Source organism: Pongo pygmaeus, chromosome 2 (genome assembly GCF_028885625.2).
Source record: "Pongo pygmaeus isolate AG05252 chromosome 2, NHGRI_mPonPyg2-v2.0_pri, whole genome shotgun sequence".
Taxonomy (NCBI): domain Eukaryota; kingdom Metazoa; phylum Chordata; class Mammalia; order Primates; family Hominidae; genus Pongo; species Pongo pygmaeus.
In genome coordinates this window covers 116,656,640-116,684,375 of record NC_085930.1, presented here as the reverse complement: position 1 = coordinate 116,684,375, position 27,736 = coordinate 116,656,640, and the positions used below count along the sequence as shown (strand labels likewise).

General features: G+C 41.7%; 2 protein-coding genes across 25 annotated transcripts in view; one reads left to right on the top strand and one right to left on the bottom strand.

Moving 5' to 3' along the window:
- The window catches only part of MLH1 (mutL homolog 1), a 57,992-nt gene extending 44,435 nt beyond the window's left edge, over nt 1-13,557 (top strand). For 2 of the 4 annotated variants that reach the window (XM_054481138.2, XM_054481140.2), the window contains exons 14-19: nt 2,902-3,010; nt 4,979-5,042; nt 10,232-10,396; nt 11,227-11,319; nt 11,613-11,726; nt 13,194-13,557. In XM_054481138.2, the coding sequence (XP_054337113.1) occupies nt 2,902-3,010; nt 4,979-5,042; nt 10,232-10,396; nt 11,227-11,319; nt 11,613-11,726; nt 13,194-13,361 (713 nt within the window). In that variant the 3' untranslated portion in view covers nt 13,362-13,557. Of the gene's footprint in view, nt 1-2,901; nt 3,011-4,978; nt 5,043-10,231; nt 10,397-11,226; nt 11,320-11,591; nt 11,727-13,193 lie in introns of all 4 variants that reach the window. The other 2 variants (XM_063662044.1, XM_063662045.1) reach the window with 1 other exon arrangement.
- A 2,202-nt stretch (nt 13,558-15,759) lies between these two features.
- The window catches only part of LRRFIP2 (LRR binding FLII interacting protein 2), a 127,748-nt gene continuing 115,771 nt past the window's right edge, over nt 15,760-27,736 (bottom strand). For all 21 annotated transcript variants that reach the window (XM_054481167.2, XM_063662049.1, XM_054481144.2 and 18 more), the window contains 5 exons: nt 26,480-26,529; nt 21,543-21,663; nt 17,847-17,926; nt 17,167-17,271; nt 15,760-16,717 (listed from right to left, as the gene is read on the bottom strand). In XM_054481167.2, coding sequence (XP_054337142.1) covers nt 16,607-16,717; nt 17,167-17,271; nt 17,847-17,926; nt 21,543-21,663; nt 26,480-26,529 — 467 coding nt within the window. In that variant the 3' untranslated portion in view covers nt 15,760-16,606. The remainder of the gene's footprint in view (nt 16,718-17,166; nt 17,272-17,846; nt 17,927-21,542; nt 21,664-26,479; nt 26,530-27,736) is intronic.

Sequence of the window (27,736 nt, the reverse complement as noted above, 5' to 3'; positions counted from 1 at the left end):
AGGGAAGACCTAATCACCTCCCAAAGGCCCCACCTCCTAATAGTATCACCTTGGGGGTTAGGATTTAACATATGAATTTTGTGGGGACACAGACATTCAAACAATAGCCGTGGCAAACTTTTTTGCTTTGTCTAATTCACTCTTATTTTGAAAAGTATTTGTGTTGGGTTTAAAACTCTAGATTGGTAATTATTTTTTCTTAGTGCATTGAAGGTAATAGGGTATCATTTTCTGATTTCTACTCTTGCTCTTGAAAATTCAGCTATCAATCTTAAAATTTATTACCTGTTGAAAATTCAGCTACCAGTCTTATATTTTATTTACTTAGTGGGTAATCTCTCTTCTTTCTGAGTACCTTTAAGATCTCCTTTCAAAAACACCATGTAGTAACCCTGTGTGTCATGTGTGGATTTTGTTGGGTTTACTAGCTGAGACTTGACAGTTTTCATCACTTCTGGGATATTCTCAGGTATTTTGTCTTCAAAGTCTTCAGATATTGTCCTCTTCCTGCCCTCTCTCCAACTCCTTCTGGAACATGAGTTATGTATTTATTATCTCCCATGTGCATAAGTTATCTTTACATATTTTCAATTTCTTTATCTTTCTGTGCTACATTCTGGATAATTTTGTTGATCTACCTTCCAGTTAATTAGCTTGTTAACTTTGTCAAATCTCTTTTTAAGTCTATCTTGATTTTTCTTTTCAATTATTGTATTTTTCATTTTTAAAAACTTTATGTGCTCTTTTGGAAATCTTTTTTTTTTCCTTTTTTAAATTTCATTATTATTATACTTTAAGTTTTAGGGTACATGTGCACAATGTGCAGGTTAGTTATATATGTATACATGTGCCATGCTGGTGTGCTGCACCCATTAACTTGTCATTTAGCATTAGGTATATCTCCTAAAGCTATCTCTCCCCCGCCTCCCCCCACCCCACAACAGTCCCCAGAGTGTGATGTTCCCTTCCTGTGTCCATGTGTTCTCATTGTTCAATTCCCACCTATGAGTGAGAATATGCGGTGTTTGGTTTTTTGTTCTTGGAATAGTTTACTGAGAATGATGATTTCCAATTTCATCCATGTCCCTACAAAGAACATGAACTCATCATTTTTTATGGCTGCATAGTATTCCATGGTGTATGTGTGCCACATTTTCTTAATCCAGTCTATCATTGTTGGACATTTGGGTTGGTTCCAAGTCTTGCTATTGTGAATAGTGCCGCAATAAACATACGTGTGCATGTGTCTTTATAGCAGCATGATTTGTAGTCCTAAAACCATAAAAACCCTAGAAGAAAACCTAGGCATGACTATTCAGGACATAGGCATGGGCAAGGACTTCATGTCTAAAACACCAAAAGCAATGGCAACAAAAGCCAAAATTGACAAATGGGATCTAATTAAACTAAAGAGCTTCTGCACAGCAAAAGAAACTACCATCAGAGTGAACAGGCAGCCTACAAAATGGGAGAAAATTTTCGCAACCTACTCATCTGACAAAGGGCTAATATCCAGAATCTACAATGAACTCAAACAAATTTACAAGAAAAAAACAAACAACCCCATCAAAAACTGGGCGAAGGACATGAACAGACGCTTCTCAAAAGAAGACATTTATGCAGCCAAAAAACACATGAAAAAATGCTCATCATCACTGGCCATCAGAGAAATGCAAATCAAAACCACAATGAGATACCATCTCACACCAGTTAGAATGACAATCATTAAAAAGTCAGGAAACAACAGGTGCTGGAGAGGATGTGGAGAAATAGGAACACTTTTACACTGTTGGTGGGACTGTAAACTAGTTCAACCCTTGTGGAAGTCAGTGTGGCGATTCCTCAAGGATCTAGAACTAGAAATATCATTTGACCCAGCCATCCCATTACTGGGTATATACCCAAAGGACTATAAATCATGCTTTTTTGGAAATCTTGATCCCAGGAGATAGTGGATAGTGTCCTGCTGCTTACTCATGGTTTTAATACTTCTTGAGCATGCTGAACATACTTATTTTATGTTATTTGCTGATCTTTCCAATTCCCGAAACCTTTACAGATCTCATTCTGTGGATTCTTCTGGATTCTAATTCATGGGGCATTTTTTGTGTTTTTTGTAATTTTGTAACTGTTAATTCCTCGTACTTTATCTGTGGGGAATTACTTGAAGCCTGTGTTGACAATGAAATTCTGCAGAGAGAATTTGCATTTGATTCTACTAGGAAACTGGAGGAGCAGTCAGCCCCGATATCAGTTTAAATTAAAATCTCCGCTTAAGGTTTTCAGGCAACCTGCTTAGCATGAATCCTGGCTGGAAAAGCATGTGAGGACCAGTTTATGATTACACATTCACAGGGTGTCATTTTTTCTTCCAACACCAGTGCTAGAGGTGGCAATTTTGCCCTTGGAGGGGCAGGGGAGTGGGCATGGGCATAGTAGTATGGTTTTCCTTTTCACTGGGGGTGCAGCCCTTGGAGTCTCAGCTTAATGTGTTGGGGAAGTGGTCTCCTATTAGACTCTCCATTTCAAACCATTCCATGATTTTGTCCTCCTTTTGCCACCTTCAGAGCCTGTGAAAACTAATGTTTGTGATTCCTGAGGTTTCTGTAAAGTCTTTTGATAAAGTTGACCTCAGAGATCTCGTTACCTCTCTGAGTTCCTGCTTTGTCTTAGATTTTGATCCTTGAGTGTTCTTTAATCTTTTAGCAATTCCTTGTTGCATGTTAAAAGATTAGTTATATTTTATTCCTCATTTGTGTTTGTTTTCACCAGGAGGCTCAATTCAGGCTTCTTTGCTTACTTGGTGTCTCTAGTTCTGGTTCTTGGTGCTTTGGGCAATGAAGTGGGGTTGGTAGGATTCTGTTACTTACCTGTTTTTTGGTTTTATTTTTTGTTTTGCAGTTCTCCGGGAGATGTTGCATAACCACTCCTTCGTGGGCTGTGTGAATCCTCAGTGGGCCTTGGCACAGCATCAAACCAAGTTATACCTTCTCAACACCACCAAGCTTAGGTAAATCAGTTGAGTGTGTGAACAAGCAGAGCTACTACAACAATGGTCCAGGGAGCACAGGCACAAAAGCTAAGGAGAGCAGCATGAGCTAGTTGGGAGGGCACAGGCTTTGGAGTCAGACACATATGGTTTCAAATCCAAGTTTGACCATTTCCCATTTATTTGACTGTAGACAAGTTACATTCCTAAACTACATCTCAGATTTCTCATCTGTAAGTTGTGGTATTACTAGTTCACGTGGAGGGGTTTTGTTTGTTTGTTTGTGAGGGTAAGAAATAACCCAAGAAGCCTAGTCCTTGGTAGTTGCTCAGTGCCCTATAAATGTTGTGAACCAGGTGGTGAGGGTTTGGTGCTGCTAGAGAATTCTGATATCTGCTCTGTGCAACAGAGTACTGTAGGTGATGCAAGAGAAAGAAGACCTGATGCCTTCTTTCCTCCCAGCTTTGAGAATGGAGCAAAGGCCTACTCCAGCCACCAAGTGAGCCAGTGGGCTTGATCAGCACAGGAAAGGTGACTCCGGCAGTTTCATTTGACTATTGCATGGCTGGCAACATTTCTATTGATTGTTTCCAGGGACCTTGGTGGATGAGCTCCTGTTGAGTCTAGCATCTCTGTTAAATCTGCTCTCAAATAGGTAATGCATATGGGAGGATGCTGCCACCTTGCATCTACTAGAGATCACCTATCTACTGTGCGACTCTCCCTCTAAGCCCTGCTGTGGCCTCAGAATGCTTATTGGCCCTGTGAGTGAGGCAGCCACTATACATTGCATGGAGTTGGTACATGAGATAGAAACCTATTCGCCATCCCTTGAAATTGCCCCAGTCCAGAAGCTTCCTGTTAGCACATGTACCTCCTTGTATGTATTCAGACCTCATTCCTTCTAGGCTCGGAAACCCGTTTGGTGCCACTCTGTTCAAATTCCATTGTCTGCTTTGAGAATGCTTGGGCTTGTATAGTGAGCTGTCACTTTTTAATTTGTTAGGAATTCTACTCCCCTTGCTTTTTCTTTTCCAGCGTGTTTAAGGGAATGACCTCCAAGGCCCCAAATCACAGTTGTATTCATGTTCTTTCATCTCACAGATACAAATCCAGGCCAGTCCCAGATTTGCAGCTGTTAATAAATGTGAATGGTTTTCCAGTAAGGGGGTAGAAAACATAGGGAGAGAACCAGGTTCAGAGCTCAATATCTGGATTGAAGTCCTTCCTTTAGCACTTTACTAACTGACGTAGAAAAGTCAGCTACTCAATAGGTGCCTCAGTTTCCCCACCAAAATGCAGACATAGAAGGTGCTTTGTCTGCTTTGATGAGAGGTCTTTAAGCAAGTCTATGGGGTTCAATGTGTTTTAAGAACTATAAAGTACCATATAAATGTGGCATTTAAATTCCCATTGTGTTTTTGGAAGTAATTCAATATAGTGTGTACTTCATAACTGCTTTTGGACTATTGCCAGCCAGTGTGTCATCCTAAACTACATGTCAGCACAGTATAATCCTGCCTTAGGTCTACTTTTGATTATTTAGGAAGACTCCCTGCCTTTCCTGTACATTTCACATACTTTTTAATAAGTTGTAAAAAAAAAAAGTGATTTATCGGATTCTTTGTAAGTGGGGGAAAGGTAAGCAGACAAAAAGTTTTTAAATTTTACTGCAGAGTGTCAGAAACCTTTTATAGCACCAGACAGATAGGGACAGAACATGAGTGGTAGCAAGCCAGACTTGGTCTTAGTGCTCTAACCTGTCTGTTAGAGGCTGGCCACTCAGACCCCTGGTTGAAGACGTTGGGAATCCCAGCTCTTTGGAGGGGTAAAAGATTTTGTTAGACTGTTAACCAGATTCCACAGCCAGGCAGAACTATTTCTGTCTCATCCTTGTTTCAGGGATTACTTCTCCCATTTTGTCCCAACTGCTTGTATTTCAAGCATGAATTCAGCTTTTCCTTAAAGTCACTTCATTTTTATTTTCAGTGAAGAACTGTTCTACCAGATACTCATTTATGATTTTGCCAATTTTGGTGTTCTGAGGTTATCGGTAAGTTTAGATCCTTTTCACTTCTGAAATTTCAACTGATCATTTCTGAAAATAGTAGCTCTCCACTAATATCTTATTTGTAGTATATTAAATTTTTCTAAAAATTCTTAGGATAGTTGCTGTATTGTATGATTTGCATATGGAAGTATCTATAAGAAGTTTTATACTTTTTAGCAAAATAGTCATTTGGTAGCCAACTTAAATGTTTATTAGTATAGAAGTTAATAATATCTACTGATACTCGGCTGGGTGTGGTGGCTCATGCCTGTAATCCCACCACTTTGGGAGGCCGAGGCGGGCAGATCATTTGAGGTCAGGAGTTCAAGACCAGCCTGACCAATATGATGAAACCCTGTCTCTACTAAATTACAAATATTAGCAGGGCATGGTGGTGGGCGCCTGTAATCCCAGCTACTCAGGAGGCTGAGGCAGGAGAATCATTTGAACCCAGGAGGCAGAGGTTGCAATGAGCTGAGATCATGCCACTGCACTCCAGCCTGGACAACAGAGCGAGATTCTCTCAAAAAAAATAAATATCTATTGACACTTAATACTTGGAAAGGGATAAAAATAAACATTGTCTAAAGCCGTGGTCCAAACACAACCCCTGCCAACAATTTTAGTCGATTTCTTCCAAGACTTTTTTTTTTCTATGCCTTTGTGAAAACTGTCAAAAACTTTTTCAATGCTGAATTTTAGTTCTGAGTTAAAAATCATACTGTTTATATGGTTTCATATCCTCTTTTTTCATGTGATATACTCTACAAGAAGCCTGCTGAGATTTTGATTGGGATTATATTGAATCTAGATCAATTTAGGGTGAAAAACTTTTGTTAGATAAATCCCTTAGTATTTCACATTTTTTAATGCTAAATGGCATTTTTCAAAAATTTTCTTTTTTCTTTTCTTTTTTGAGACAGAGTCTTGCTCTGTTGCCCAGGCTGGAGTGCAATGGCAAAATCTTGGCTCACTGCAACCTCCGCCTCCTGGGTTCCAGCGATTCTCAAACTGCCTCAGCCTCCCAAGTAGCTGGGATTACAGGCATGTGCCACCACGCCCTGCTAATTTTTTAAACTATTTTTAGTAGAGAGGGGGTTTCACCATGTTGGCCAGGCTGGTCTTGAACTCCTGACCTCAGGTGATCCGCCCACCTTGGCTTCCCAAAGTGCTGGGATTACAGATGTGAGCCACTGCGCCTGGCCTCAAATTTTTTTTTTTTTTTTTTAAGAGACAGGGGTCTCACTCTTGCCTAGGCTGGAGTGCAGTGGCATGATCATAGGTCACTGAAGCTTTGAACTCCTAGGCTCAAGTAGCTAGGAATACAAGTGTGTACCACCACACCTGGCTAATTTTTTTTTTTTAATTTTTTTCGTAGAAATGGGAGTCTTGTGTTACCAAGGCTAATCTCAAACTCATGGCCTCAAGTGATCCTCTTGCCTCAGCCTCCCAGAGTGCTAGGATTGTAGGCATGAGTTACTTCACCCACCCAAAAAACTTCAATTTCCTATTGTTTATTTGCTAGTATATAGAAATACGTATAGTTTTGTACATTGATGCTGTATCTTGCAACCTTGTTAAACTCACTTACTAGTTCTAGTAGATTTTTTGTAGATTCTATCAGATTTTCTATATATGATCATGTCTTCTGAGAATAAAGAAACTTTTACTTCTTCCTGTGCAAACTGAACACCTTTTATTTCTTTCTTTCTTCCTTTTTTTTTTTTTTTAAGATGGAATTTCGCTTTTGTCACCTAGGCTGGAGTACAGTGGCTGGATCTCGGCTTACTGGAACCTCCACCTCCTGGGTTCAGGCGATTCTCCTGCCTCAGCCTTCTGAGTAGCTGGGATTACAGGCACCCGCCACCACGCCTGGCTAATTTTTTTGTATTTTTAGTGGAGACGGGGTTTCACCATGTGGCCGAGCTGGTCTTGAACTCCTGACCTCAGGTAATCTGCCTGTCTCGGCCTCCCAAAGTGCTGGGATTACAGGCGTGAACCACTGCGCCCGGCCGCCTTTTATTTCTTTCTCTTGACTGACTGCACTGGCTAGAGCCTCCAATACAATGTTGAATAGAAGTGGTAAGAATGGGCCGGGCATGGTGGCTCATGCCTCTAATCCTAGCACTTTGGGAGGGTATGGTGGGCAAGTTACTTGAGGCCAGGAGTTTGAGATCAGCCTGGCCAACATGGTGAAACTCTGTCTCTATTAAAAATACAAAATATAGTTGGGTGTGGCAGTCCACGTCTGTAATCCCAGCTACTTGGGTGGCTGAGGCACGAGAATCGCTTGAACCCAGGAGGCGGAGGTTGCAGTGAGCCAAGAATGCACCACTGCACTCCAGCCTGGGCAACACACACACACACACACACACACGCGAAAAACGAAGTGGTAAGAATGGAAATCCTTCTCTTGTTACTGATCTAAGGGGGAAAGGGGAAAGTCTTTCACAAAACATTAAGTATGCTGTTAGCCATATAGGTTTTTTTGTAGATGCCCATTATGAGGTTGAGGAAGTTCCCTCTGTTCCTCATTTGCTAGAGATTTTATTTAGGATTGGATGTTGAATTTTTTTCAAATGCTTTTTTTGCATCTACTGAGATAATCATATGATTTTTCTTTTATAGTTTGTTAATATAGCGAATTACATTGATTTTCATACGTTAAACCAGTCTTTGCATTCCTGGGATGAACCCTGCTTGGTTATAATATACAATCCCTTTTTATTTATTATGGGATTTGATTTGCTAAAATTTTTATTATAATTATTTTATCTGTGCTCATGAATGTTACTAGTTTATAGTTTTCTTTTAGTCTTTGGTTTTTGTATCAGGGTAATGCTGGCCTCATAGAATGAGTTGGTAAGTATCCCCTCCTTTTCCATTTTCTGAAAGAGTTTTGTGTAGAATTGATGTTAAAATTATTCCTTAATGTTTGGTAGAACTCAACAGTGAAGCCATCTTGGGCTTGGAGATTTTCTTCATGGGAAGGTTTTTAACTGCAAATTCTATTTCTTTAATAGTATACAGCTATTCAGGTTATCTGTTTCTTCTTAGGTAAGCTTTGGTATTTTGTTTCTTTGAAGAAATTTGTCCATTTAATCTAAGTTTTTAAATTTACTGACATAAAGTTATTTATAATATTTCTTATTCTTTTACTATCTATGGATCTCTTGGTGACATAACCTCTCTCATTCCTAATATTGGTAATTTCAGGCTTTTCTTTTTAACTTGGTCAGTTTAGCTAGAGGTTTATCAATTTTATTGATCTTCTCAAAGAACTAACTTTTGGTTTCATAGATTTTTCTTTTCTATTTTCTATTTCATTGATATCTGCTCTGACTTTTAATCTTTCTTATACCTATTTTGGTTTAATTTGTCTTCTGTTTCACATTTCTTTTTTTTTTTTGAGACAGAGTCTTGCTCTGTCGCCCAGGCTGGAGTGCAGTGCAGTGTTGCGATCTCTGCTCACTAACCTCAGCCTCCCAGGTTCAAGCGATTCCTGTGTCTAAGCCTCCCAAGTAGCTGAGATTACAGGCATGCACCACCACACCCAGCTAATTTTTGTATTTTTAGTAGAGATGGGGTTTCACTATGTTGGCCAGGCTGGTCTCAAACTCCTGACCTCAGGTGATCCACCTGCCTTGGCCTCCCAAAGTGCTGGGATTACAGGTGTGAGCCACCGTGGCTGGCCTGTTTCACATTTCTTAAGGTAGAAGCTGAGGTCATGGATTTGAGACCTTTCTTCTTTTCTAATACAGGTGTTAAGTGCTACAAATTTCCCTTAAGCACTGCTTCAACAGCATCCCACAAATTTTGATAGTTTGTTTTCATTTTCATTCAGTTCAAAATACCTTCTAATTTCCCTTTTGATTTCTTCTTTGACCTACAGGTTTTTTAGAACTGTGTTATTTAGTTTCCAATCTCTTGAGGATTTTAAAAACAATGTTATTGATTTCTAATTTATTTCCATCTCAGTCAAAGAACATACTTGCCTTTTTTTATACACTTATTGAAACTTTTTTTATGGCCCAGAATATGGTCTGTGTTGGTAAATGTTCCATGTGTACTTGAAAAGAATTCGTATTCTGATCTCATTGAGTCGAATGTTCTAAGTATATCAAGTTGATAGTGATGCCCAAGTCTTGTATCTTTACTGATTTTCTGCCTGTTCTGTTATTGAGAAAGGGGTATTGAAACTTCCAACTATAATTATGATTTGTCTGTTCTCTTTTCAGTTCTCTTAGTTTTTGCCTTCATATATATACATATATATGATTTTTTTTTTTTTTTGAGACGGAGTCTTGCTCTTTCGCCCAGGCTGGAGTGCAGTGGTGTGAACTCGGCTCACTGCAAGCTTCGCCTCCCAGGTTCACGCCATTCTCCTACCTCAGCCTCCCGAATAGCTGGGACTACAGGCGCCTGTCACCACGCCCAGCTAATTTTTTGTATTTTTAGTAGAGACAGGGTTTCACCGTGTTAGCAAGGATGGTCTCGATCTGACCTCGTGATCCGCCCAGCTTAGCCTCCCAAAGTGCTGGGATTACAGGCATGAGCCACCACGCCCGGCCCATATATTTTAAAGCTCTGTTATTGGGTACATAAACATTTAGGATTGTTATATCCTTTTGATAATGGACTCTTCTCTTATGAAAAAATAATGTACTGTGGGTTTACAACATATGTAAAAGTATGAGTAACAATATCAGAAGGGGAGAAATGGAAGATAACTTAGACATCTTATTTTTAAGCATAGTTTTCCCTTTGTTTCTGCATTAGATGATTTGCCTGAAATGTCATTCAATTTAACTCACTCTCCATCCTCACCCCCCCGCCCCCGCTTTAGTTATGAGGCAGTAGAAAGAAATGATCTGCCTCGTGGTTTTCTAGAAATACAAAAGTTGAGTCCTTAAGGCTACACAGAAGGAAAGTACCTCCCCAGGGCTTCACCCTTCCCATCCGTTCAGCAGGCTTTTTGTCTGTCGTATCTTCTCTGTTGAAATGGCCATTGACGAAGAGGAGGAAAGGGGTTTTGTTGTGGATTGTTCAGGCACTTCCTTTGGGGTATATGGGGGATGAGTGTTACATTTGTGGTTTCTCACCTGCTATTCTGATAGTGGATTCGTGGGAATTCAGGCTTCATTTCGATGCTCCATTAAAGCTTCCTCCTTCATGTTCTTGCTTCTTCCTAGGAGCCAGCACCGCTCTTTGACCTCGCCATGCTTGCCTTAGATAGTCCAGAGAGTGGCTGGACAGAGGAAGATGGTCCCAAAGAAGGACTTGCTGAATACATTGTTGAGTTTCTGAAGAAGAAGGCTGAGATGCTTGCAGACTATTTCTCTTTGGAAATTGATGAGGTGTGACAGCCATTCTTATACTTCTGTTGTATTCTTCAAATAAAATTTCCGGCCGGGCACGGTGGCTCATGCCTGTAATCCCAGCACTTTGGGAGGCTGACGTGGGCAGATGACTTGGGGTCAGGAATTCAAAACCAGCTGGCCAACATGGTGAAACCCCATCTCTACTAAAAAAATAGAAAAATTAGCCAGGCATGGTGGCGGGTGCCTGTAATCCAAGCTGCTCAGGAGGCTGAGGCAGAAGAATCGCTTAAACCCAAGAGGCAGAAGTTGCAGTGAGCCGAGATTGCACCACTGCACTCTAGCCTAGGTGACAGAGCGAGACTGCGTCTCAAAAAAAAAAAAAACATTCCAAGGTCAGGACTAGGCCTCCCCTCAGAAGCAGCAAGTGACATATGTGACATCCTCTCCACTCCCTATTTGCATTTCTAGGTTACATAACTGTACTACTATCCATGCATGCCTACTCTTGTTCCCAGGGTGAAGGACCCAGACATGGAGACCCGAATCCCTGCAGGCCATTGTAAATGAGATTATGCCATTTGCTCCCATTTCTTCTTATTCCTTGATCTTTGGGGCTCTCCATCTTTATGTGTTCTTTGGATGGTGAACAGATCCAAAGAAAAGGTTGTTCTGCTGTGCTGTTTGTCAGGATGAAAAACTCTTTTTAAGTGTTTAGGTCTGCCCCCAGTGCCCAGCCCAATCAAGTAACGTGGTCACCCAGAGTGGCAGATAGGAGGACAAGGCCTGGGAAAGCACTGGAGAAATGGAATTTGTTTAAACTATGACAGCATTATTTCTTGTTCCCTTGTCCTTTTTCCTGCAAGCAGGTAGGGAACTTGATTGGATTACCCCTTCTGATTGACAACTATGTGCCCCCTTTGGAAGGACTGCCTATCTTCATTCTTCGACTAGCCACTGAGGTCAGTGATCAAGCAGATACTAAGCATTTCGGTACGTGCATGTGTGCTGGAGGGAAAGGGCAAATGACCACCCTTTGATCTGGAATGATAAAGATGATAAGGGTGGGATAGCTGAAGGCCTGCTCTCATTCCCACTAATATTCATCCCCAGCAATATTCAGCAGTCCCATTTATAGTTCTAACGCCTAAAGTATCACATTTCATTTTTTAGCTTTAAGTAGTCTGTGATCTCCATTTAGAATGAGAATGTTTAAATTCGTACCTATTTTGAGGTATTGGATTCTTTGGACCAGGTGAATTGGGATGAAGAAAAGGAATGTTTTGAAAGCCTCAGTAAAGAATGTGCTATGTTCTACTCCATCCGGAAGCAGTACATATCTGAGGAGTCGACCCTCTCAGGCCAGCAGGTACAGTGGTGATGCACATTGGCACCCCAGGACTAGGACAGGCCCTCATACAATCTTTAGGAGATGAAACTTGCCCATCTCTAAAATTTCGGGATTTCTTTTTACCCAACAAGTTTCAAACATAATAGTCAGCTTTTATTCATGAGTTTTACTTCCATCTGCTGATGTAGAACATACCTCCAGAGTGACCTCAGAAATTGTCAAATGTGAAAACACAAGCCATCACAGTGAGAAATGGGAGGTTGAGTTAGATTGTCTAAGGCTGGAGAGTCCATATACTCCCACTGTTAGCTCTGAAGTGTGTAGCCAGTCTTCAGATTCTGGGTCAGTTGCCTCAGTCTCTCTCAGCTTTTGCCTTACTCTTTATCCGACCACTGCCCTGCCAGGAAAACAAGGCTCTATAACTCCTCTTACAGGTCAGCTTGACACAAAAAGGGTGCCTGGATTCCTAATGTTTCATTGTCACTTTTCCCAGTCAGATGATAATGCTTTTCAAATCAACATATATTTTGGGGGAGGTTGGAAGGGAGAGTTGAAATATTCTAAGAATCAAAGAGTAGCCCACTTTAATCAGAGTATGACCCCTGATTGCTCACAGTCATCTCCTGAGCAGTATGAGCAAGTTTCAGATGAGGAGGCTGAAGGCCAGTCAGGCATGCTCGAGGATTCCAAGTCTGTAGGTGGGAGGGCAGAGATTTAGTCCTGTTGGCCAAAGCCTCTAGGGAATTTCTCACTCCAGTGGAGAAGGCAACACACTTACCAAACTGTGTGGAAACTATCTCATTTGATGGGAAATTTTACCTCAAGAAAAGGAAGGACAGTTGAGAAAGAACATTTTCTTACACATGAGACAGCTAAGGCTTACAAGAAGGAGAGGAATAATGAGGCAAAATAATCCTCATTAATAGTTTCATTCCTCCCCTGGGGATTAGAATTACTTTCAGACCCGATTTTAATGGTAAGTTAGGTACTTCTTATGGTTGCCATCCAAATATCAGTCAGGATCAGACATGATGTTAGCTCCTGCTATAATAAAACCATTTTCTCCCTGAATGAAAACAAAGGTTCCACAGGAGACAGTCCCACAGAGCAGCGGCTTCTTTTCCTTCCTTAAAAACCTCATGTTGGCTGGACACAGTGGCTCACACCTGTAATCCCAGCATTTTAGGAGGCTGAGGTGGGAAGATGGCTTAAGCCCTGGAGTTTGAGGCTGTAGAGCCATGATCACACCACTGCCCTTCAGCCTGGGTGACAGAGCAAGACCTTGTCTCTAAACAGACAAACAAAAAAAAATCCTCTTGTGTTCAGGCCTGTGGGATCCCCTGAGAGGCTGGCCCACAAGATCCACTTCAAAAGCCCTAGATAACACCAAGTCTTTCCAGGCCCAGTGCACATCCCATCAGCCAGGACACCAGTATATGTTGGGATGCAAACAGGGAGGCTTATGACATCTAATGTGTTTTCCAGAGTGAAGTGCCTGGCTCCATTCCAAACTCCTGGAAGTGGACTGTGGAACACATTGTCTATAAAGCCTTGCGCTCACACATTCTGCCTCCTAAACATTTCACAGAAGATGGAAATATCCTGCAGCTTGCTAACCTGCCTGATCTATACAAAGTCTTTGAGAGGTGTTAAATATGGTCATCTATGCACTGTGGGATGTGTTGTTCTTTCTCTGTATTCCGATACAAAGTGTTGTATCAAAGTGTGATATACAAAGTGTACCAACGTAAGTGTTGGTAGCACTTAAGACTTACACTTGCCTTCTAACTGACAGTATTCCTTTATACACAGTGGATTGATTATAAATAAATAGTCAGATGTGTCCTAACATAATTTCTTATTTAATTTTATTATGTATATATTGTGGCAGTTCAGATGCCAAAAAGAGGTCTTGAATGTGTCACAGGCTCTGATGGCACTGACCATGAAGAAAGCTTGATTTGATCATCTGGTGTCTATAATAACCAAAGCTAATTATTAAGGGAAAAAACTTGAAGAAAGAAAATAGTCCTTACTTCATCTATAATGAGTTTTTTGTTTTTTGTTTTGAGACGGAGTCTTGCTCTGTTGCCCAGGCTGGAGTGCAGTGTCGTGCTCTTGGTTCACTGCAACCTCCGCTTCCCGGGTTCAAGCAATTCTCCTGCCTCAGCTTCCCAAGTAGCTGGGATTACAGGCGCCTGCCACCACACCTGGCTAATTTTTGTATTTTTAGTAGAGATGTGGTTTCACGATGCTGGCCAAGCCAAGCTGGTCTCAAACTCCTGACCTCAGGTGATCCTCCTGCCTCGGCCTCCCAAAGTAAGTGCTGGGATTACAGGCATGAGCCACTGTGGCCGGCATAAGTATGAGTTTTTAAGTTAGCCTACTTTGTTAATGACTATGAGTACTAATAGCTTAAGATAAAGAAGTTTCTAGGTAATCTTGTTTGAAGGATGATGTAAAAATATAAATTTAAACTGTGAATGACAAAATAAACTTCCTTAATATTTGCCTACATTTAGAGAAATGGAGCATTCAGCTCAGGAAGGAAGAATGTCTGTGGTTTTAAGGTAAAATCCATATTCCAAGATTCAATGAAGAAAGTTCAGTGATAAAGAACAGACTACTCTCATCTTATGAAGAAATGGAGCAATTTCACTTGGAAAGACTAGGAAGACAAAATGTTACAGACATATTTATTGTGCCACAAAAATAGGCAAGGTCAGTTTTGAACAATAAGAACTCCATAAAGTAGACCAGGGCATCTCAGAAGTGAGGTTCCATGAGCCCAGGTGGGGCACAGGCTGGGTAACCTTGAGTGGAGAGGAAGAGGGTTTTTCTGAGCTTCAAGAGCTGGGCCACACAGTATGTTGGTTTTAGCTGGGATGGAGTTCTAGAACAAACCTGCACTTTAGAACACCTTTCTACCCACCCCCAACCACACAACTTGCTACTATTAGAAAATGTATAGGCTGAGGCACGGTGGCTCACGCCTGTAATCCCAACACTTTGGGAGGCTGAGGCAGGCAGATCACTTGTGGTCAGGAGTTCGAGACCAGCCTGGGCAACATGGTGAAACCCTAACTAACTCTACTAAAAATACAAAAATTAGGGTGTGGTGGCAGGCACCTGTAATCCCACCTACTTGGGAGGCTGAGGCAGGAGAATCAAGCTTGAACCCAGAAGGTAGAGGTTGCACTGAGCCAAGATCATGCCACTGTACTCCAGCATGGGTGACAACACAAGACTGTCTCTCAAAAAAAAAAAAAAAAAAAAAAAAAACAAAGAGGCCAGGCACAGGGGCCCACACCTCTAATCCCAGCACTTTGGGAGGTCAAGGTGGGCGGATCACTTGAAGTCAGGAGTTCAAGACCAGTCTGGCCAACATGATGAAACCCCATCTCTACTAAAAATACAAAAATTAATTAGTCAGGTGTGGTGGTGCACACCTGTAGTCCCAGCTACTCGGGAGGCTGAGGCAGGAGAATCACTTGAACCTGGGAGGCAGAGGTTGCAGTGAGCCGAGATCGTGCCACTGCACTCCAGCCTGGGTGACTGAGCAAAACTCTGTCTCAAAAAAAAAGAAAATAAAAAGAAAGAAAGAAAATGTATAGAAAATCATCTCAATTCAGGAGATTGGTATCCATATTTTTAAAATGAAGGGCTAATTAAAAAAGGAACAAATATTAGATATTTTATTCACTTTTGAGTTACCTTTTTAAAGTCTAGTTTTATTATCTTCTGTGCCTTTAGTCGCTAGATTTTCCCCCAATATATTTTCTGTGTAAGCACTTTAAAGATACAATAATCATTTCAATAAAACCACCTGGGTACTAAGAGCAAAAGAGAATCATAAATTCTGCAAAGTAGTTGTACTCCATGATTTTAAAAAAACCTCTTGGACAGGGTACCTCTAAAGATGAAACTCAAGTCTTTAAAAGTTCTACATTCCAGATTGTTTTTCCTTGAGGAGGAGACAAAAGAAGAGGGATGTGGTTGCCATGATTTGTTTTAAAGTCTCCTGTAACAAAATGAACATGTCAGTAGCCAATTGTGGTTGGCAAAAGGGTGTATTTAATAGAATCTGCAGGCAGATTTCCGATCTGCCTGCCCTGCCCTCCCCTCCCCCTTTGGGTTTGTTTGAGGTTTCATTCCACAAATAAGCAGCAGATAAAATACTTTACAAGGTACAGCACAGTTGTATTGAAGAAAAAAAGGACCCAACTCTTACTTTAAGAGTATTAGGCCTAGACTTCCCCTGCCCCATGCAATAAAGCAAGTTTTATATACACTCCCCATATTTTTTTCTAACATTTTCTTATATAAATTTAAATATTTTACAAAAAAAGGCTTTTTTCCTCCAAACATATAAATTTGAGTGAAACATAGATTCCCCACCCGAGAACTTGTTTCTTCACTAAAATATAAATGTTGTCTGATATTAAGGGTAAATGTCTTTTGACCACTGGAGATCACTGAAGTCTGAATTGCACCGTGGAGAAGGCACTTGTGTTTTCTGAGGTCTCCAGCAAGTATCTCAGTGAGCACTCATAGAATTGCTGTCTGTCCTCCAGAACCCGTGCCAAGGCCTCCGAGTGCCCAGTTACTGAGGCAGCTGGGGAAAAATGTTGAGTAAACATGATTCTACAATTACAGAGATAAAAAATAAAAACAGCATGGACTGGTTCTAGCCTAGAATCAAACTACAACAAAATCCAAAGTGTTCATTCATGTAGATTCAAAATGACTTCATTCTCTCATAAATTATAAAATACAAAGGTGGCTGTTTTAATGACAAAACTCAAAACAGTACTAAAAGGGGTTTGTGTCAATGGACAAAAGTCAGTCCCTGTAGGTAGGGCCCCAAGGAGCATCACCCAGGTTGAAGGGTGGTTTTCCTACTGCTGGGCCAGAAGTGCTGTCCTATTGGCCTTCATCTTCTCCAGCCGCTTGGCCAGGTGGCTGTTGGTCATCTCCATCTCCTCAATCTTGTCCAGTGCTGTTCGTAACTGGAGACAGGGAGAGTGCAGTCACTACATGTGGTCAGAAACAACATCCAGTGCTGCTCTATTTTCAACTTCCTGGGAAATGAAAGCACTGCTAATTGTGATGGCCTTGCACAGGACCCACAGCCTCATTTTTTCTATCAGTTAGAGGTGTTACATGATGATACTGAGGATTGTTTATTTGTTTTAATCACAGAAAGGATACATAGAAGTTGGAGAAATAGACCTGATCTGAAGCAAAAATAAAAACTGTCTTTTTACTTAGTATCTAATTGACCAAAACATAAAAGTGAATGGCAGTCACTATGCAGGTCAAAAACCAACACAAATTAGTTAAGTGACTCCACTGCTGTTTCCTTAAGTGTCAAATTTCTTACACAGCTAAGAATTATTTCCAAAAGATTTTTTCTTTTTAGGAATGTATTCTCCAAGAAGCATATTAAAAGAAGTACCTCTCGTTGTAGCTTCCGTTTTTCTGCTTTCAATTCATCTTCAACTTTCTCAGCATTCTCAGCAGCAGTTTTATATCTCAGAACCTGTCCCTCAAGCCGGCTAATCTGTAAGTATGAGAACATAGGCCTCTAGTACTGGGCACTAGAAGTCACCACTTTTTGGTAGCCAAGATGGAAATACAATGTCATTATAAATGCCAAGTAATCTAACACTAACAAGTCCCCTAAGGGTGAGTCATAAGTCCTCTCAGAACTCAGTTGCTATTTATAAATCAAGAAATGTCCCCAGAGAGGATTACAGCTGTAGAGTCATTTTAGGGCCAATTTCCCATGCTAAGTTTTATTATGACCACATTGTTTAAGTGCCAAAGCAATATAGGAAGAAACACTAAATGGAAAAGTTCTTACGCTTTTTGGAATGTGTAAGGGATTTTATTACAAATGATGATCTTGAATTCTCTTGAAATATCTACAAAAACAATGATAGCTATAGTTTCCTATGGTTTTAGAGAAAACAGAAGGCTAAAATGCCCCAACAAGTGCTCTCTGCTGGCTTTTCTGTTTTAATACAGAACTATTATTGATCCAACTGCAAAGGCAACCCAGGCACTCATGGGTTGTTAGCCACTTAGATGCAGGAAGGACATTTAAATCACTTGGTACCATATAGAAGTACTTACACTTTGCTCCAAGGTAGTTATATCCTGTTCTGCTTTTGAAAGCTTAAATTTGTATTCGCTAATTTGTCTATTGGCATCTCCTAGAACAGAAGAAGACAATGAATTATCTTCACCTGTCAGATGACGGTATGAGCCATCAGGCAGTACCTTTGTGGCACAGAGAGGACCACGCAGTCTTAAGAGTACAAAATACAGGGCTGGGCGTGGTGGCTCACGCCTGTAATCCCAGCATTTTGGGAGGCCAAGGTGGGCGGATCATGAGGTCAAGAGATAGACGAGACCATCCTGGCCAACATGGTGAAACCCTGTCTCTACTAAAAATATAAAAATTAGCTGGGCGTGGTGGCACAGGCCTGTAGTCCCAGTTACTCGGGAAGCTGAGGCAGGAGAATCACTTGAACCCGGGAGGCAGAGGTTGCAGTGAGCTGAGATCGCGCCACTGCACTCCAGCCTGGCAACAGAGCGAGACTCCGTCCCCCTGCCAAAAAAAAATTACAAAATACAAATGCACACACAACAACCACAGCATCTTCAGCAGCCCAGGTTCTGGACTGTATATACTACAAGATGCTCTAGCATATATGTTACTACAGTATCCCTTGCAGCAAGTTAGAAGAAAATTCTTTACCCTATGATATGTGTGAGCAGGGCTTGAGAAAGGAGCCCTGCCAATTCAGTAGCAGCCCCTACCAACCTTATGTGTAACCTTGTGGAGCCTCCATGCCCACGGGACTGGGCCCTCTAGTTCCCTGAACCCGGCCCCATACCTTCCCATCTCCCAGGTTTTGCTTCTGCCATCCAATACTGTAAGGGTCCTTGTCTCCCACCTCTGACTTAAGTCTTAAGCTTCAAGACCAAGCTCAATTTTCACCTCTTTCATGACTCCCCTTAATTATAACTCCTTCCCTTGCTGTATTTTATTTGCATTTTTATGACATTTGTCATGCTTTTTAAACATCGTATGTGTAAGTAAGGAGAGGGGCCCTGTCTTGGCCTTCCTAAATCTACCTCTGTACCTAGCCAAGTGCACACAGTGTATGCCTAAATAAATATATGTTGGAATAAATGCTGTTCAGTAATGTGATAATGTGTTATGGGTAGAGCTATAAGTTACTAGATGAACATCTGACCTAGGAAGTAAATCACTTAAAATGAAAAGTTTAGAAATGATGGCAGGGGACTTTTAAAATCCCTCCAAGAATCCAAGTTTAGCAAAAATCAGTCTGTGGCATGATTAGAGTAATAAGATTTGCAAAAGATAAACCAAATCTAACATACCACAGGAAATATTCAGATTATCTAACTTAAGAACTTTTCTACATTTCCACATGACCAAGGTTACAATTACTTATACAATCTTCAATGTGAGAGGTTTTTTTTTTTTTGAGACGGAGTCTCGCTCTGTCGCCCAGGCTGGAGTGCAGTGGCGCGATCTCGGCTCACTGCAAGCTCCATCCTCCCAGGTTCACGCCATTCTCCTGCCTCAGCCTCCTGAGTAGCTGGGACTACAGGCGCCGCCACCACGCCTGGCTAATTTTTTGTATTTTTAGTAGAGATGAGGTTTCACCATGTTAGCCAGGATGGTCTCGATCTCCTGACCTCGTGATCCGCCCACCTCAGCCTCCTTAAGTGGTGAGAGGTTTTTCTAATTGGACAATTACTGTCACCTTAAAAGGAACAGGGTTACCATCTCCCCAAAAGCCATATCTGATAGTGAAAGAGAAGTATTCCTATTTCTGAGCCCTAAAACAAGCTTCAGGATCTGATTTTTAAATTGTTATCCTCAGCAATCTATTGATTATCCAAATGTACTGCTTCCTTCTCACTCTCCAAACCATCTTTCCCTTCCCGTTTTCAAAAGTTTAAGTCTCTTATCTCAGTAACTTCATGTGTTTTGAAATCCCATTCCAAAACACTCTCATAATAGGCAAGGCACCATCCAGAACCAAGAGTTGCTCCACTCCTGGCCTTCTGGTCCAAGGGAGCTGCTTGCTTTTGTCTTTGCCAGCTTTCCCACAGTCCTGCAAAGCTCACTTTGTTCTACGCCTCCTCCCTGGGTACTTTACCTTCTGCAAATACCAGCTATACAACAACCTACCTACTCTAGGAAGTATTCACACATAAATGCCAGCCCATTTCCCCTAAATCTGTTTACTTTTAAATTTGCTGCTTAAGGACAATCTCTCAGATCTATTCCCTACCCTCTCTCTAAGACTGCTGACAGCCACTGAACTGGTTCAGGCTCACCACTGTAGTAGCTTCCTAACTAGTCAGCCTGCCTCTTCCCATGTCCCTGTTCTCATCTACCCCCAACACCAAAATGACATTCTTTAACAAAATATTTACCAGGAAATGTCACAAGTGTCCTAACTGATGTCCAACAGAAAAGATAATACCAATATCAAAAGTTAGTATTAATAAGCCTTAACCCAAAAAGTCTTTTCTCTTTTTTTTTTTTTTTTTGAAGAGACGGGTTTTCACCACATTGCCCAGGCTGGTCTCGAACTTCTGAGCTCAAGCAATCCACCACCTTGGCCTCTCCAAATGCTGGAATTATGGGCATGGGCCACCACGCCTGGCCCCAAGATGTCTTTTCTTGGCAGCCTATCTCAGAAGGTTTAGATGAAAAGTCCATGGAATAAACAAGATTTTAATATTAGTTATCAGAAAAGTCACTATTCTTATTGGAAAAATAAAAATCTCCTCTGTCCGAGAATTACACATAATCACTAACAAAGGCTAACTACAAATTCCTGCTGAAATCTTCCTACTATGGGAATTAGTGTAACTACAGTGATCATTTTATTATGAGGTCAAAAGTAGAAAGAGAAAAACTGGAATAATTCGGGTAAAATGAATAGAATAGACTTTATTTTGTGGACTTATTTTAAATTTCATCTAATAAAGATAAACTTGGATTAACAAAAATACTTCTAGGAAAATTCTGAAACTACTCAATTTAGTGTGAAGTAGTTCCAAATAGATTCGTCCAATTATCCAAGATAAATTCCAGAGAAAAAACTTTAATGGGGAAGGGTGCTTGCTGTATGGGAGCTTAAAGATGACACATGGGTGTGGAAAAGGACAGTGCCAGGTTGTCAAAAGGCATTTCACTGTGTGCAAAAAGTTCCTAGAAATCACTTTATCCAGAAAGGGTAAGAACAATAAACCTCATTATCCCCTGAAGCACACAGGCTAGTGGAGCCTCTATTCAGCTATACTGCTGACTAGGACTGTTTTTCTGGACTAGCCAAGGACTAACCAATCTTTGCAGCATAGCTCTTCTTAAGAAAAGCATATTGCGGCCAGGCGCGGTGGCTCACGCCTGTAATCCCAGCACTCTGGGAGGCTGAGGTGGGCAGATCACCCGAGGCCAGGAGTTTGAGACCAGCCTGGTAGATATGGGAAACTCTGTCTCTGCTATAAACATAAAAAACTAGCTGGGCATGGTGGCAGGCGCCTGTAATCCCAGCTACTCAGGAGGCTGAGGCAGGAGAATTACTTGAACCCAGGAGGCAGAGGCTGCAGTGAACCGAGATTGCACCACTGCACTCCGACCTGGGTGACAGAGCGAGACTACCGTCTCAAAAAAAAGAAAGAAAAGTGTATTACAAGACACCAACAACGTGCTGACAAACCCACCCCTGGGACACAGTCTATATACAGATTGGGACTGGCCTGTCTCCTGGTACCTACTCTGCATTTCGATGAACTGCAAGTCTGAGCCATTCTGCAGTCCTGCCAGGTCACCCACTGTGCCATCATTCCTGGAGCATTTCTGTCGTTCCTCCTCTAACTGAAGCTTCAGTTTTCTAATCTGAAATGAAAATAAAGGTTCATCAGCAAGATCCAGTCTCTCAAATGAAGCCGATGCTTATTCTATGGTCACATCATAGAACAAAGCAGACCCTTATCGTATCAGCCACATTCATTCAAAACCTATTTTCTTGAGTGCCTAACAGGAGACACACATCGTCCTAGGTGCTAAAGATAAGCTATAAACAAACATCGAAAAGAGCAAGCGCCAGGACCAGGTGTCCCAGTAGAAAATAGCCATATTTTAAATTCGTGTCTGCTTATGGAACAGTACATCTTTGGGGTATTTTTTGTTACTTTTATTTAAAATGGAAAATTCTAGCCAGGCACAGTGGCATGTACCTATACATCCGGCTACTTGGGAGGCTGAGGCATGAGGATCACATGAGCCCAGGAGTTTGAGACCGACCTGGGCAGCATAGTGAGACCTCATCTCTAAAAAAAAAAACAAAAATATAAACAGTTAATTGATAGGGTATATTCAAGAGATTATTTCTTAAAATGGAAGATTCCATGAGCAGTTTTTTGTTGTTTACTTTTAGACATATGTTAAATTTTCTTACTTAGAAAACATCCTGTATGTAAAAATAATTGGGGCCAGGCACGGTGGCTCACACCTGTAATCCCAGCACTTTGGGAAGCTGAGGTGGGCGGATCACAAGGTCAAGAGATCGAGACCATCCTGGCCAATATGGTGAAACCCCATCTCTACTAAAAATACAAAAATTAGCGGGGCATGGTGACACGTGCCTGTAGTCCCAACTACTCCAGAGGCTGAGGCAGGAGAATCATTTGAACCTGGGAGGTGGAGGTTGCAGTGAGCAGAGATCACGTCACTGCACTCCAGCCTGGTGACAGAGCGAGACTCTGTCTCAAAAAAAAAAATAATAATAATAATAATTGGATATATAGAGATGGCTTCCCCAGCTGTCCGTAACTCCACCAACAGGGGTCAAAGGGAGGCCTCTGCACTAAGATTAAGTTTGCCACTCCCCAATGGGAAAAGGGTAAGTTCTATATTGGGACTAACTCTGTACTTCCCAGACACCTCTGCCCTTTCAACACACAGGGTCACCGTCATTAGCTGCCTTGAGGGAACCAGGACAAATCTCATTATCTCCATCATTCCTATTTATGTGCATCTCGCAAAGGGTCATATATCCTTCCTCTGCACTCTTCCTCACAAGGGTCTGTACGATCACTAACCTTCATCTCCTAACCTTTCCCAATGCCTGAAACTTTTCCACTGTGCCCTCTAGAATTATCAGTCCATCATAAGCAAACTCTCTCTGTCCTCAGTCTTTTCTGAGCATCCCCCCTTTACCCTCGTGCTCTGATGAGAACCCTCTCCTGCTGCTTCTGCAGCTCTCTCAAACCCTGTTTTTGTTTTGTTTTGTTTGTTTGTTTGTTTGAGACAGGGTCTCGCTCTGTGGCCCAGACTGGAGTGCAGTGGGGTAATCTCAGCTCACTGCAACCTCTGCCTCCCGGGTTCAAGCGTTTCTCCTGCCTCAGCCCCCCAAGTAGCTGGAATTCCAGGTGCATGCCACCACGTCTAATTTTTGTATTTTTAGTAGATGGGGTTTCGTCATGTTGGCCAGGCTGGTCTTGAACTCCTGACCTCAAGTCATCCGCCCACCTCGGCCTCCCCAAGTGCTGGGATTACAGACATGAGCCACCATGCCCGGCCCTTTTTTTTTGTACTTCCACAGCCTCCTACCACTGAACCTAGAAATGGAATAGGTGTCCTCTTGCTTTCCTTGCTGGTATTTTCCCTCCATCTTCCCTAAAAGTCCCAGGTCTTAATCTCATCTCTTCAAATTATATACACTCATTACTTATCATTGCCAAAATCCCATTCCTTCATCACCATTTATTAAATAGCTCCCAACTTGCACTCCCTCTAGACTATTCCTGTCTTAATTTTTGGCAATTTCAATGTACATCTAAGTAGAGGATCTCCCTTACAAATGATCTCTCAATTTCTGGTATATCTCCTCTTATGGTTTGGATGTCTGTCCCCTCCAAATCTCATGTTGAAATGTATTCCCCAGTGCTGAAGGTGGGGCCTGGTAGGAGGTATCTGGGTCATGGGGCAGATCCCTCATGAATGGCTTTGCACCATTCCCTTGGTGATGAGTGAGTTCTCGCTCTGGTAGTTCACACAAGATCTGGTTGTTTAAGAGTGTATGTTACCTCCCCACTCTCTCTGGCTTCCACTCGACATATGACGTGCCTGCTCCCCCTTCACCTTCTGCCGTGATGAGAAGTTTCCTGAGGCTGGCTGGGCGCGGTGGCTCATGCCTGTAATCCCAGCACTTTGGGAGGCCGAGGTGGGTGGATCACCTAAGGTCAGGAGTTCAAGACCAGCCTGGCCTGAGGCCTCAGGAAACTGAGCTCAGAAGCTGAGGAGATGCTGACACCATACTTCCTGTACAGCTTGCAGAACCATGAGCCAATTAAACCTCTTTTCTTTTTCTTTTTTTTTTTTTCTTTTTTTTTGAGACAAAGTCTCACTCTGCCACCCAAGGCTGGAGTGCAGTGGCGCAATCTTGGCTCACTGCAGCCTCCACCTCCCTCCTGCCTCAGCCTCCCAAGTAGCTGGGACTACAGGCATCCACCACCATGCCTGGCTAATTTTTGTATATTTTTAGTAGAGTTGGGGTTTCACCATGTTGGCCAGGCTGGTCTCAACTCCTGACCTCAACCACCTGCCTCAGCCTCCAAAAGTGCTGGAATTACAGGCATGAGCTACTGCGCCCAGTCAAACATCTTTTCTTTATAAATTACCCAGCCTCAGGTATTCCTTTATAGCGAAGCAAAAAATGGACTAACCCACCTCCCTTCCAAGGATCTTGCTATCTATCCCTTCTTGCCCTCAGCTACTCACTCCCACAGTCATATACCAGCTCTCATCATTAGACAATTGTAATCCCTATACAATTTAGTTCCACATATCCTCTCTCTAACCACTATTCCTCATCTTTCTAGGTCATTCTCTCTAGACCCGAATTCCAACAACCCTTCAACCACACTGGTACCACTAATCTACAGATTACATCTTCTTTCTACTATACCTTGATGTGTTCCTGAATATCTCCCTAATCCTCTTCATCCAGTTTAATTTCAAGGTCTATCATTATAATCATTTTCTTACATACTCCCTCACCTCTCCTGCCCCATTAATACTGTCCTAGTAAAATCTAGCTCTCTACCCACTCCATGCCTGCCCCATGCTGCTGTAAGTAGCCAGAGAAACACATGTAATAAATGCATTCACACAAACCTTCTAACATATCATATAATATTGTCTGATGTCTTCCTACTAGAATGACTCTCAGGCAGGAATTTTTTTTTTCTAAACTAATTTATTCACTGAAATATCCCAGTGCCTAGAATAGTGCATGTTAAATAGTAGAATCTCACTCAACATTTGTTCAATGACTGAATAGGAGTTCCAAAATAGAGAACACAGCATATGGGAAGGGAAAAAAATCAGTAACAAAATCATTCAAGAAATTTTCCCAGAACTAAAGAATGGGAGCTCCTAGAATTGACAGGGGCCCAGCATCACACATGAAAACTTCAAATCACATGACTATCTTCAAATTACACCAGAACGCTAGAGAGAAAGAGAATAGGATACAAGCTTCCACAAAGAGGAGAAAAACAGATCACAAATCAGAAAAGATCAGAACTCAAAATGTTCATGAAAACTCAACAGCCATGCTCGACGTCACAGCACAATGAAGAAATGTCTTTTTAAAAAATCTTAGGGAGAACAATGGCAACTCAGGATTCTCCACCCAGCCAAACTATTTTAATCAAGTGAGAGGGTAGAATGAAGACATCTTCAGGCCTGCAAGGTCATGAAAAATTAACAATCCACAAATCCTCTTCTCAGGAAGCTACTGGAAGATATACCAAAATAAGAGAATAAATAAGGAGAAAGGCATGAGACACCGGAAAAAGGGAACCCAACCTAAATCACATGCAAAGAAAATCCCTAGATGCCAATGAAGGGTGACCACATCTATGTACCAAGAGGGCAAGTCATTAGTTTAGAAAGGGACAAGTCAGATGCACCAAGATTCAACAAACTGGAACTGAAATAACACCAGATGCATCTGAAAATACTGAGTGGGATTAATCTACTGTTGGAGATTCTGCGGCTAAATTGATGATAGAAAACCAAACAAATACAAGGAAAAACCATAACATTAACTTTAGAGGAAACTAATAGTTCTGAGGGAGATGATCCTAGAATGCAACCTGGCTCCACTGTGAGTAGTGTTTAGAGGGTCCTAATGACACAAGCAGGCTGGAATTACACTGTTCCTTTATTAGGAGGATATGAGAGTGGAAAATAAGTATGTGTGTGGCAGGGACAAAGGATGAAAAACAGCTAAATCCTCATCTTCCATAAAAGGATGTCAACATAGAATGCCTGAAGCAGAACAATCAAGATGCAACGTCAGTATGTTATACAGAGATACAAGGACAGTACACAAGAATCAGCTAAAAGCATTTAACAGAAATGGTCAGGGGCGAGGTCAGAGGAGCCAGGGCAGGGGACTGCTGTGTTCATAACAAGCTTTGTAAAAAACTATATGACTCCTTAAACTATGTGTCCTTAAAAAAATGTTTTAAGAACAGAAAATAACAAAGAGGTAAAATATGAATTATCTGTCCTTCAAATCTCACTTGAGTACTGATGTTTGAAATAAGCATATTTCTTTTTAATGAACATTTCAATTAGCCAGTATTTTACCATGTAACTTTGTTAAAGTTATATTACACTCCAATAAGAATGCCTTTACCTGTGACAGTAGTTCTTCCTTCTCTCCAGCGAGTTTTCGTAGCCTTACATCTAAAACAAATGAAAAAGATCATAAACTAAATATGTGATGATGTAGTATATAAACAATTAAAAATTTTTCAAACTCATAAACAGCTAATATTATCTGATAAATTACATTACTTACAGCTCTGAATATCTAAAGAAATAAAGGTGTTAATAGCATTACAGAAAAGTTCTTAACTATCTAAAACGTGTTTCCACACAACTGATATTTATCGGGGACCAAATCCAACATTTGTTCCCCACAGCAGTGATTTGCCACTTAAAGACAAACTGAAGTACAAAGGAGGTCATTTCCTTGTTTCAAGCTTTCACTAGTAGACAGACAACTCAAATGTCAAGTGTGTTCCTAAAGGCTGAGCCCTTAGCGGGAGAGATCCAAATATGTGAAAGAAGATGGGGTAAGAGCAGGACTGGGCAAAGGAAGCTAGAGAAGAGAAAAGAGAGGAGCACAATGCTGGAAGAAGCAAAGTCCCCAAAAGCTAGTAGGGAGGGAAGGGACCCACTCCAAGATGTGGGCAGCCAGGCCAGGCGTGGTGGCTCACGCCTGTAACCCCAGCACTTTGGGAGGCCTAGTTGGGTGGATCACTTGAGGTCAGGAGTTCAAGACCAGCCTGGCCAAAATGCTGAAACCACGTCTCTACTAAAAAAAATACAAAAATTAACCGGGCGTGGTGGCAGGCGCCTGTAATCCCAGCTACTTGGGAAGCCGTATGAACCCAGGAGATAGAGGTTGTGCATTGCAGTGAGCTGAGATTGTGCCACTACAATCCTGCCTAGGCGACCGAGTGAGATTTTCTCTCAAAAAAAAAAAAGATGTGGGCATCCATGGGTGGATCTGCGGCTTGGTGGCAGCATCATTAGGGCTCACTCCTAGCCTGTGGAGGTTTGACTCTTCCCAAGCCTGCATTAAAATAGGCCCCTTCAGCTGAGGAGATACCGTGGTTCACTTAAAAAAGCAGCTGACACCTGGCTAACCACTACCCTCTGTAAACAATCAGGGTCGCAGCCAAATAAAGATTTTGGTTTCTTCTGCACCTTCCAAGCAGATCTGCCTGCTTGGACCTGCAGACGAGGGAAAAAAACAGCAGGGAAACACCTGGGCTGCCTATAGCCAGACTCTCGTTCCATTCTCCAGATCTCTCTTGCTCACCCAGCATCCTGTTTTATTCAAAGTGCCCTACAATCACATTTCTGGAATGCTTCACATTAGAGA